The 10,811-nt window shown below is 34.2% G+C and overlaps 1 protein-coding gene across 3 annotated transcripts in view; it reads left to right on the top strand.

Annotated features, from left to right (window-relative positions):
* The window catches only part of ITPRID2 (ITPR interacting domain containing 2), a 75,016-nt gene that overhangs the window by 46,581 nt on the left and 17,624 nt on the right, over positions 1-10,811 (top strand). For all 3 annotated transcript variants that reach the window (XM_012468598.2, XM_012468602.3, XM_012468599.3), the window contains 2 exons: positions 6,226-6,298; positions 9,458-9,546. In XM_012468598.2, the coding sequence (XP_012324021.2) occupies positions 6,226-6,298; positions 9,458-9,546 (162 nt within the window). The remainder of the gene's footprint in view (positions 1-6,225; positions 6,299-9,457; positions 9,547-10,811) is intronic.

The raw sequence follows: 10,811 nt of genomic DNA, 5'->3' as shown, positions 1-10,811 counted from the left end.
TTGGAATGTTTTACATTTTCTTTTGAGCTTTTTTCCTTTTATTTCTTTATATATAGTTCTTTTTTCTATGTTTACCTCCTGATGTGTAGTTTATTTCTCATCATAATGAGTGTGGAAGATGACTACTTTGTGATGACTACATTAAAACCTCGGTTCTATTTCACTCAGATTCCTTTTTGACTTTGTTCTGGTCTAAACTTGTTCCAGCACTCATAATTAAAGTGTAAATTTTTACTTACCATTAGGGCTCCTCTTCTATGATAATTAGATATGACAGTTAATTTCCTTGTTTAATACAATAGGAGGGCATAAAGATCTGTACAAATTATGTTAGGTAATTGCATATCTAATATTGGTGACTCTGAATGAACAACCAGTCATATTTTCAAGTAAGTCACTCTTGAAAGAAGTCAAGGAAGTTTCTTTTTAATTTCTGAAATTCTGAATTCTAAACTGTAGTTTGTTAGTTTTTAAAATTTTTTTAAGATAGCATACACAAAAAGTTTTTAAAACACTTACATGAAGTGCTAGATGTACTTTGTGGCAAGTTAATTTTTAATTATAGGCTGGGTTTTTTTGCCCCCTCTACTGGCAAAAAAAGGTTAATGAAGAAAGTAATGTGGCATTGATGTGAACATTTTTTTGAAGCATGACATTTCATGCCTTGGTGGTTGAAAAATAATGGAAGATTTTTTTTTCCAAAAAAATATATGGTCGACCACAGCTACATTGTAAATATGGGGAATTTTAAAGAAAATAATGTATCTTCAGATACAGTTAAAATATGGATTAAAAACCTCCTGGAATTGTGTTTTCATCCCTTAGGGAACTTTAAAGAGAGCTTGTAGAACAATGGATAAAGAAAGGAAATAATGTGTTACTTTAATTTCCTCTTCTCCCAAGCATTTGAAACATATTGACAAATAAAGAGAACAATCTTATTGAAGCTGACTTTTAGATCCTATTCAGGGTAGTTTGTTACTATTTTTCTTTGGGGCCTATTTCCACTGAGGTTTGATTCCTGCTGGGAACCTTCTTCCTGTGAAAACAATGAGTAAATACAAGTTAGAGCGCTGTCTCTCTCTCAGTAAATTAGTTCTCAGAAAGATTATCTGAGCATGAGCTGCTTTGGGAAGCTAGGAAGGAGAAAATGTTGCAGACATGTTGACTGCATGAAGTCGCCTAATCCATCTGGACAGGAGGTAAGATCCCAGTCACCAGCAGCAAAGAGACAAAATACTTAAGTGTAGAGAGCGCTAAGTAGATGATGAGACTGATCCTGGCCTGGTACAATGGAAGTTTCTATTTCTTATGTTAGAAAAAGAAAAGGCCAGAGACTACTTTCACTTAAAAGTCAACTTGCCTTATAAAGTGTCTTGTAGACTATTTAAAATAGTTATAAATGTTTATAACTATTTTTTTTCTTTCTTTTTTTTTTTTTTGAGACGGAGTCTTTCTCTGTCGCCCGGGCAGGAGTGCAAAAGTGCGATCTCAGCTCACTGCATCCTCTACCTCCTGGGTTCATGCAATTCTCCTGCCTTAGCCTCCTGAGTAGCTGGGATTACAGGCACACACCACCACAGCCAGCTGATTTTTTGTATTTTTAGTAGGGAAGAGATTTCATTGTGTTGGCCATGCTAGTCTCGAACTCCTGACCTTGTGATCCACCTACCTTGGCCTCCCAAAGTGTTGGGATTACAGGTGTGAGCCACTGAGTCCAGCCTATAACTATTTATAAAAAGTCGTAAAACCTTGTCTTGAATTTCCAATTCTTCCAAATGATTTGCTTCGTTAATTCTTGTGTTCTTCTTGAATACATCTTATTTGGCTTATTTTGAATACATCATGGTAACTCTCTGAAGCCATAGATTAGTAGTATGAATGATTGACAAGTTAAACCAAAATGATTCTTCTCAAGCAGATGTTCATCTTTTAGGTGTAAAGGAAAAGCTTCTTAAGAAGAAGACCTTTTATCTCTGTATTTCTGTAAGCAATTTATTGTGTGGTCTTCTTGCCCTATAAATGAATTTTTAATTAAATATAACCATTATTGGATATATACATAATCTTTTTAAGCTACTGATGTGTTAGTAATTGGTTCTAGTCCTGTCTTCATACTAATTATTGATTTAACTAATATATCTCACTACTCATTTTTACTTGTTAAGTTTTAGGATTTTTTTATGTTTATTGGTCTGAGTTAAAATAATCCCACATCAGTCAGATATTTGACAGATAGTTGTTCCTTTGGCCTTTCAAATTTAACTGTATGTTTTTTGAAGATAAGTCTGCCCTAGCATATAAACTCTAACATATGACATGTGCAGATGTCTGCTACTCCAAAGCCCAATTAACTGCTGTTTTGTTATGTGATACTTACCTAAAAAACCTAAGTTAATTTTTATTTTAAAAAGATTTACCTGACATTAAAAATAAATGATATTCTTTGTGTATGTGTAAAACTCGAGAGTATTTTTTTAAAATAAACATTTGCAAGTAATTTATAGAATCATAAACTAGTACGAAAAGAGATCTTTTAATTCATTTACTAGTTTCTTCCCTTTACAAATGAGGAAGCATCCTCTCCATCATTTGATACTGTTTTATAGCAGTGGTTCTTCATCATCTTTCTGAGGGCTATAATATTGCCTTTGATATCAGTGCTTCACAGGGAGAAGGAGCACAGCAAATGTCAGTGTAGTTTGGCAGAGGAGGATCTCTTGTACATTCTTACTGCTTTACCGTTTCAAAGTACTTTGACTTATAGTCAAATTCGATCACTCCAAGGACCTGTGAAGTAGAAATTATAATTTTTAATTTTGCAGTTAAAGTTAATTTCAATTTTGAGGCGGGGCATGGTGGTTCACACCTGTAATCCCAGCACTTTGTGGGGGCTGAGGCAGGAGGATCACTTGAGCCCAGAAGTTTGAGACCAGCCTGGGCAACATAGCAAGACTTTTCTCTACAAATAGTTTTACAGTTAGCTGGGCATGGTGGAGCATGTCCGTGGCCCCAGCTTCTCCGGAGGCTTGAGGTGGGAGAATCGCTTGAGCCCAGGCAGTTGAGGCTGTAGTGAGCCATGATTCCACCACTGCACTCCAGCCTGGGCACAGAACAATACCTTATTTCAAAAAATAAAATAAAAAAGAGAAAAAAATATGGATAATTTTTGCAGATAATTGTCAGAGGCCATTAGCCAGTAAGTGGAATGAATAAAACTTGAATTCAGGTTCCTTTTAACTATACCATACAATTTGCTAAAGGTCAGATATGTTGGTATAGTCAGCCATCATACAAGAACTCATCCTCTGATGTGCAGCACCATGCTATGACTTTGGAAAAATAATGATTTCCTTTGACATTTTTTGAGCTATCATTAGAAATTAGACAGAACTGTAATTTCTAAAGCTCTAGTTTTGATTTTCTTTGAAAACCATTTATATATATAATGTTTATACAATGACAACAGCTATACAGTCTTTTTAAACTTTAGAGGAAGGGTTATTTGAGTTAGAACATACACGTATTGCTGTTCTGTGGAATACAATACACATTGTGCCTAGAAGATCCCTCTCAGTCGAGGCTAACATGACAGCTGTTAAGACACCAAAGTGGTTCACTGAAACAAAAAGTGCATTTTAAAAAAAGAAACCAAAGTGGGCGCCTGTCATATTAGCTGAACATTGATTAAGATACAGTCATTGTTTCATGAAAACTTTTTTAAATGAAGTAACCCAAATGTGTGGGTTATTCTAAAGTTGTTTTTCATGCATCTTTAAATCCCAAAACATTGAGACCAAGCAATTTTATCACTTTGGTTTAGTGGCTTTTTAAAAAAATTATGAAACTGTTTTATTATGAAAAGCTTCAAACTTACCTGAATATTAGAGAAAATAGTATAATGAACACCTGTTACCCATCACTCAATTCAGTTTTATTTGGCTATTCTTGTTAATTATGAAAAGCTGCCTGGAGCAAAATGACCAGAATTCTCCGGAGCATTTGAAACCATTGAATAGGGAAAGGCTGTCACGTAAATCTAAGTTCTGTGTTCTGTATTTGCTTCATAATTCTCTGTGGTGTATCCCATCTCAAATTTGACTGCCTTCTTTTCCACAATTGTGACCAGTAATAAAATAAGAAATTCACCCATTATCACTGGCATGTCTGTTTCTCTCTTCAGCAAGTGAGTTCTCTGATTTTGCTGGGAAAACAAGAATAATAATCCCAACTTTAGTAGTTTTATTAGTAAAATATGACCCTCTCAGCTTTTTGAAGTGTTCCTTTCTTGCAGTTAATTATGGAAGTTGTAGTAAAAGCATAGAGTAGATTTATTTTTGCCACAGAGTAGCATCTTGAAGGATAGTACACTGAGGATAGGTGTTTATTAAAGTCATGTTATTTTGTGATTAATTTCATAAGTCTAAGGAAATAGAATATGTGATAATGCTGTATTTAAAAGTAAACACCTGGGTGCGGTGGCTCACACCTGTAATCCCAGCACTTGGAAGGCTGAGGCAGGTGGATCGCTTGAGCCCAGGAGTTTGAGACCCCAGCCTGGGCAACATGGTGAAACCTCATCTCTACCAAAAATGTAAAAATTAGCCGGTCTCATAATGGGGTCTCAAAATAAATAAATTAGATGAAAATTTTTTTTAAAATCTGAAAGTGAGAGATTTGGTGTATTAATGCTGTGCCTAAGCCAGAATCCCTAGAACATAAATAAAGAGGCATTTGGATTTCTGTAATAATTTTTTGATCTGGTTGATATTTACTTTACAGAAAATTATTTGAAGTAGATCGAGCCTGAATAGAAGCTAATAATAGATGTTTTGTTGAATATAAAAAGAAAATGCACATTGTTCCCTTGCATACAAGACAATGGTTTTCCTGTTGAACGTGTGTCTGCTGCTTTGAAGAATATATTCTAATTTTAAAATAATAAAAGTAGTGGAATCTATTTTATATATCTGACTTACAGGTGATGGTTTTGCATGAGCAGCGTGCTTTCAGTTTTCAAAAGATTCATAAACTTGAGTTCATGGAGCTATATAGAGCAAAGATACCACAAATCAGAGCAAATTTTAAATTGGGTAATATCTTTCACCTTTGGGTTTTCTTTGGAATATTTCTTATAATCGACTAGCTTCTTAACTAAAAACTACCAGTTTTTCCTAAAATATGTTAGCTATTAGTTCTCTGATTTTTTTTTCAAGGTTGAAAACCCATATGTTGGGCCAGTTACCACACTGTACTAGGATGTTCTTTACTATTTGAGAACCAATCATTACAGAGTGAAGTGATACTGCACATCTTCCCCACTCCCCATGTATTTAATGTTGACGTGGAGTTAACTATGTTAGAAGAGACAGAGTGTTTGTGGGGTAGAGATGGTGATTTAGGAATCTGAAAATTCCTAAATTATGTACTCGTGCAGATAGAAAAATAAAGCACAAAAAGACAACTTCTGGGTTTGATACATTCTTTGAACAGTGTTTCAGGGAGGATTTATGGTTAATATCTTTCATTATTTTAGTTCTGTCCTGAAACCTGCTTTTCCACGTACAGCTCCCAAATTATGTCTTGAAAGAACATTTTTTCAGTCTCACACATGAGCAATTTTTGATACCGGAAAGTTTGGGGGAATTTAGTAATTCTGCAGTGGTAGCACTATGTTCCGTTTTCAAAGATGCAAGACTTATAATTACCTCAACTGTGTGTTGGTCATTATGTGCTGCAGTGAGTGTATTAGAATTTCTCCTGGAATTTACCCTACTTTGAAGTTCAACATTTAGAGAACTTTTTCTTATGGATCTGTTTTTCATGTAATAGCAACATTTTTTTTTTAATGAAGTAGTTATTAAAATTTGTTTAAGGTTAAAAAACCGTATGGGCTAGTTTTTACACTTGACTAGGATGTTCTTTAGTATTTAAGAGCTAATTGTTACAGGGTAAAATGATGGAAGCTAGTGCACATCCGATGCACTCGTTTCCATCAGTTATCTTTATTTGCTACAAACTTGAGTGCTATTGTTAACTGGAAAATAGACCAGAAAATTTAGTTGTGGAACATTCTAATAATTTTGAGATCATATTTCTTTAAGTTTAAATATGTATAATGTTTTGGTGCACTTGAGTTAGGTTGATTTGTTTAATAGGTGGTTATTCAAGAAGTCAGTTTGTCTTAGATTCATTTAATTTTAACTACTTAAAACTCTTCTTTAGGTTCAAAGTACAGAGGGAGAAGCTCCTCATGTTCCAGCCACTTACCAGCTGGGTCTTACGAAGTCAAAAAGAGGTAAGTGGACCAATATCCACTAGTTCTCAAGCACATTATCAAGTATTAGTTGATTTGCAAAAGGGGTTTATGTATCAGTATTTGTAGTATTTATGACTGTAGAAAGGTAAAGAACACATGATTCATTACTGTTTGGTTGTAGAAGTTTTTTGTATTTTTTTTAAGACTTTTGAGCTCATAAACTGATTAGTTTACTTTTCTGCAGTGACCTCATTACACAGTTTTGTGTACTCTAAGTATTTTTCACCTTTGGGCAAGAGCTAATTGAGAAGTGATCAATGGATTAGGACTACCTTTTACATTGTTATGATTGAAAAATATACTGGTATTATCTATCTTTGGTGCTTCATTATATAAATATAGCTCCTAGGTATAACACATGAATATTCCTCTAGCAGAAACCACCCATTTTTTTTTTTTAGCAATAGTTAAAGCTAGTTAAATTCAAACTGTGGATCAAAGGTGAGTGGCTGTAGATATTGTTCCTCTCTTACTTATTAATTATTGACCAAAGAACCTTTGAATCCATTCCTTTCACTTTTAACTTGTAACAACAACAAAAAATGTCTGATCTTTGGATTTACTAAGTTTTTGAGCTTTAGAGAAAGGGAAAGAGGAAGAAGTGAAAATGACCACTGAAGGTAGGACTGTTTATTTTTAAAACTTTACACATGCTGAACCACTTGTTTTTTTTTAAAAAAAACAAAGACTTGTATGTATGTTCCTAGAATAGGAAATTACATGTTTGTTGCCTCCTGATCTCTGAAATTACTTCACAGGAGACAATTTGCATATATTTTTTCTTTTATTGCAGTATGGTATTAAGAAACAAGAGCTTCACTCTCACTAGGTCGCTGCAGATCTGGTCAGACTTAAAATGAACTTTACTATTTAATTTTTTTCCCCTCGTAAGTTCATAAATGTATGTATGTGCTTCTGAGCCGAGTTCATCGTCATTAAGAAGTCCTTACTTTAGTTGGGTAGACAGGATACATTGGAAAAAACAGCTTGCCATGCATTAAAAGAAGGATAAGAAAACAATAAAGTTACTTTAAGATGTTTTAAGAGCAAGATCCCTGTGGTAGGAATGATTGGATGTGGTTTATATTCATATCTGGGTTTTTTCCTTTTCTCAGTCAGATTTTTATAAATTAATAGTAAAATGGTTGTGTTTGTGTGCGTGAGAGAGAAGAGAGAACAACATAGTGTTTTCATCATTTTGAAAAGTAGCCTATATGCTATATAAGTATCTTAGCTTGATCATAACTGCAGAGTTAGAAACACTGGTAATATATTTTCTTCAGAAGTTTTATAAAAATGCATATAGCAGTTTGGTAATAGGAATTTTGAATTTAAAATTACCTTAATCTCAAATCCAGACCAAGATTTACATACTGAAGCCCAGAGAGGTTTAGTGACTTAGTGAATGTTACAAGGTAGCATTCAGTAAATATGTTGAGAAAAGTCCAACATTTTTCTTATTAAAAAAGACATACAATATTTTCTTTAGCAGAGAATGGACAGACAGTTGTTTGGTTTCTTTATGATGATACTAGACAAAATTTCCAGATTTTATTCTGACTTTAATGTTTCCTCTAACTTTCTAGTTTTTAATTAGAAATAATATCTTGTATCTTCAGGACAGAGATCTAATCTTTTTTGTAGTTCCACCTTTTTCTGTTGACAACTGTATTTTTGGAAACAGAAATGTCTGACTGAAGAACCTAGATTGTGATTTATGGTTTACAAAACAGTCTCTCCTGCATTCTGCTTAGTTTCTGAAGTACCCTGTGAGATAGATAGAAGAATTATTATCTCATTTTGCAGAGGAGAGAAGCCATTGCTTATGATGATGAAACACAGCAGGAACTTGAACCCAGGCCTCCTCGTTTTACCCATTGCCTGAAACCTGCTCTGAAGTCTAAGCAGTCTACATACATTATGACCTAAACTGTATGTGTACTCAGACAGGGCTTAACAACTGTGAGGTGAACTTGGTGAATAGACTGTAATCTATTACAGATAAAATAGACCTTAGCAGAAAGAACCAGTTAGAGCTGCTCACTCTGGCTTTCGTGCACTCTCAGGCACCTGGCCCTGCCCAGCCAGATAGGCAGTTTCACTTCTAAATCATTTAAATGACTGCATTTGTTTTAAGGAAATAGGTATCATTGACTCACTCAGCAAACATTACTTATTGTCAGCACATTCTAGGTACTGGGATACAAAGAAGAATCATTTCTGCCTTCAGAAGACTCACAATCTAGTTTAGAGACATGAAAATACATAATTATAGTGATAACTGCTATAACCTAAGACATTAATCATTTTACCAAGTAACATAATGCCTGATCAGTACTGGTGGTAACAGCTTAGTTTCAGTTTCAGTTCAGTTTTACAAGTATTCCAGGTTACCTAGACTTATCAAGGATATGGAATAATTCCTTATATTTCATTTTGCAGTCTTGTTAAAGCCAAAAAAAATTACAGAAGTATTCTAAATTTTTAATGGGAAAAATGTATTCTGTGGAAATTGAGTCTACAGTGGGATATTTTTCAAACCAAGTAGACTTCAATAGATTTTAGATTTTAATCAGTTATATTATTTGGCTCTTTCTCTGTGTGGTTCATATCTTAAATGAATATGGTATGGTTTTGGTAAACACACTTTAGCCTTTTGCTTTGAAGTTCTGCAGAACTTTGCTGTCTCTTGAAGCTTCTCACTTGGTGAATGTAAGAACCATGCAGTCTCTCCCATTGTGGTAGTTGTAGTGTGGATAGAATGTGATCATACTTGTAATGCTTAGTTGGTCTTTTTAGTTACGTAAAACATTTATAGGTTATACTAACCAGGAATTAGAATTTCGAGGCAGAAAAATGAGCGGAAAGATTCTGTAAGATTAACAATATTATGTTGTAGTTGAAGCTATTTTGTTGAATTTCATGTAATTGTTATGAAAGAATTGTTTCATACCTTACACATTTGCATCATTTAAAACATCAGAGACATTTAGGTATGCTTGCATTTCAGATTATTTAATTTGCTGGCCTTAATTATATTTTTTAAATTCGGAAGAATGTTACATATCTATAGTAATACTACTCTCAGTAAAGTCTTATTTAGTAGTTTTTATAGCCACTTTTTTTTTTAATTCATAGATCATCTATTACGTACGGCAAGTCAGCATTCTGATAGCAGTGGTTTTGCTGAAGATTCTACAGACTGCCTATCCCTTAATCATCTTCAGGTAAAATTTTCTGTTCTAATAGGCACTATGATTATCTTCCTCGTTTTAAGGTTTTCAATAACTACATATTTTAATACTGAGTCTGTGTAATCTTTATTTTTCAAGTGACAGAACAAAACTCCTGGCATGTAGATGTTATCTGAGCATTTGACTATAAATTTTAGATTTCATTAATTCTTCTCTCTGAATATTTTTTTTTTAATCTATTTTTACCCTTAATTTTTGGACTACTAGTAGACAGATTATTGTGATCATTTATCTGTTTTGTCTGTTATTTTTCTTTTTTAAAACCATCGTGTTTCAGTATTTTACAGTAATTGTTTTGCCTCTTTAATAACTGATATCAATTGTGGACCCGTAGCTTACTGAGTGTTATACTAATTTTTATGCTAGGCTGTGTGAGGTGACCCAGAGAACAGGCACATCTTTATCCTCAAGAAGCTTATAGTCTATATGTAGAGTACACAGAATGCACACAAAAAGCATTTGAAACATCTGTAAGCATATTTTCAAGAAAATTGGGATAAGAAAAAGAACACCAAAAGAGGCTTTAGGAATATAGCATTTAAGGGGTAAACAGAAAAGAGGCATATCTTAGGCCACTGAGAAAGAATAATCAAGTGGACAGAAACACTGGGAGATGGAGGAGAAACTTTCAGAAGATAAGGAAGAGAAGATAGGAATGTTGCCTCTTTTTCAAATAAGAATGATAGCTTCAGAGTGAGGGGTCTTTTTGTCTTTTTATAATAATATGGAATGACTTGGGAAAGTTGTTCAGCTAAGGGAAAGAACTATAAGAGAAGAATTGACTCAGAAAAATCTGGGATGAAACTGGAGAGATACCCTGGTCTTGGAGAGGATGTGATCAGGAACCAAGGTTGGAGGGCTTCGCTTTGAAAAAAAGAATGGTTTCCTTTCAGATTGGAGAGAAGGGGGAATGATGGGGAGAGATACAAGGAAGTTAATAGATGTTGGGGCAGAATGTTAGGAAATGTTTGTCCATTTTCTCTGTGAGTCAGTGTGTTGTATTGAAAGGAAAGGGGGAGGTTGTTGGAAAGGGAATTTTAGGAAAATAGTGAAGTTCTGAAATAATCTTTGTGAGAAAGTGAGGGGAAGGGGGACTGTGGTTGCTGCTCAGGGGCAATAAAACAGTTTTGATCAGCAGCAGGGCCACAACTGTGCTGGAGACATTGAAATTATAGAAGCACCATGTCGGTTTGGTATTTTGTTAATGATTCTTCTTACATAGATTCTTCATCTTTCCA

Source organism: Aotus nancymaae, unplaced genomic scaffold, assembly GCF_030222135.1.
Source record: "Aotus nancymaae isolate 86718 unplaced genomic scaffold, 86718_ANA_hifiasm-v0.15.2.pri h1tg000008l, whole genome shotgun sequence".
In the NCBI taxonomy this organism is placed as follows: Eukaryota; Metazoa; Chordata; class Mammalia; order Primates; family Aotidae; genus Aotus; species Aotus nancymaae.
The sequence above is the reverse complement of the archived record's forward strand: the minus strand, read 5'-3'. Positions and strand labels throughout refer to the sequence as shown.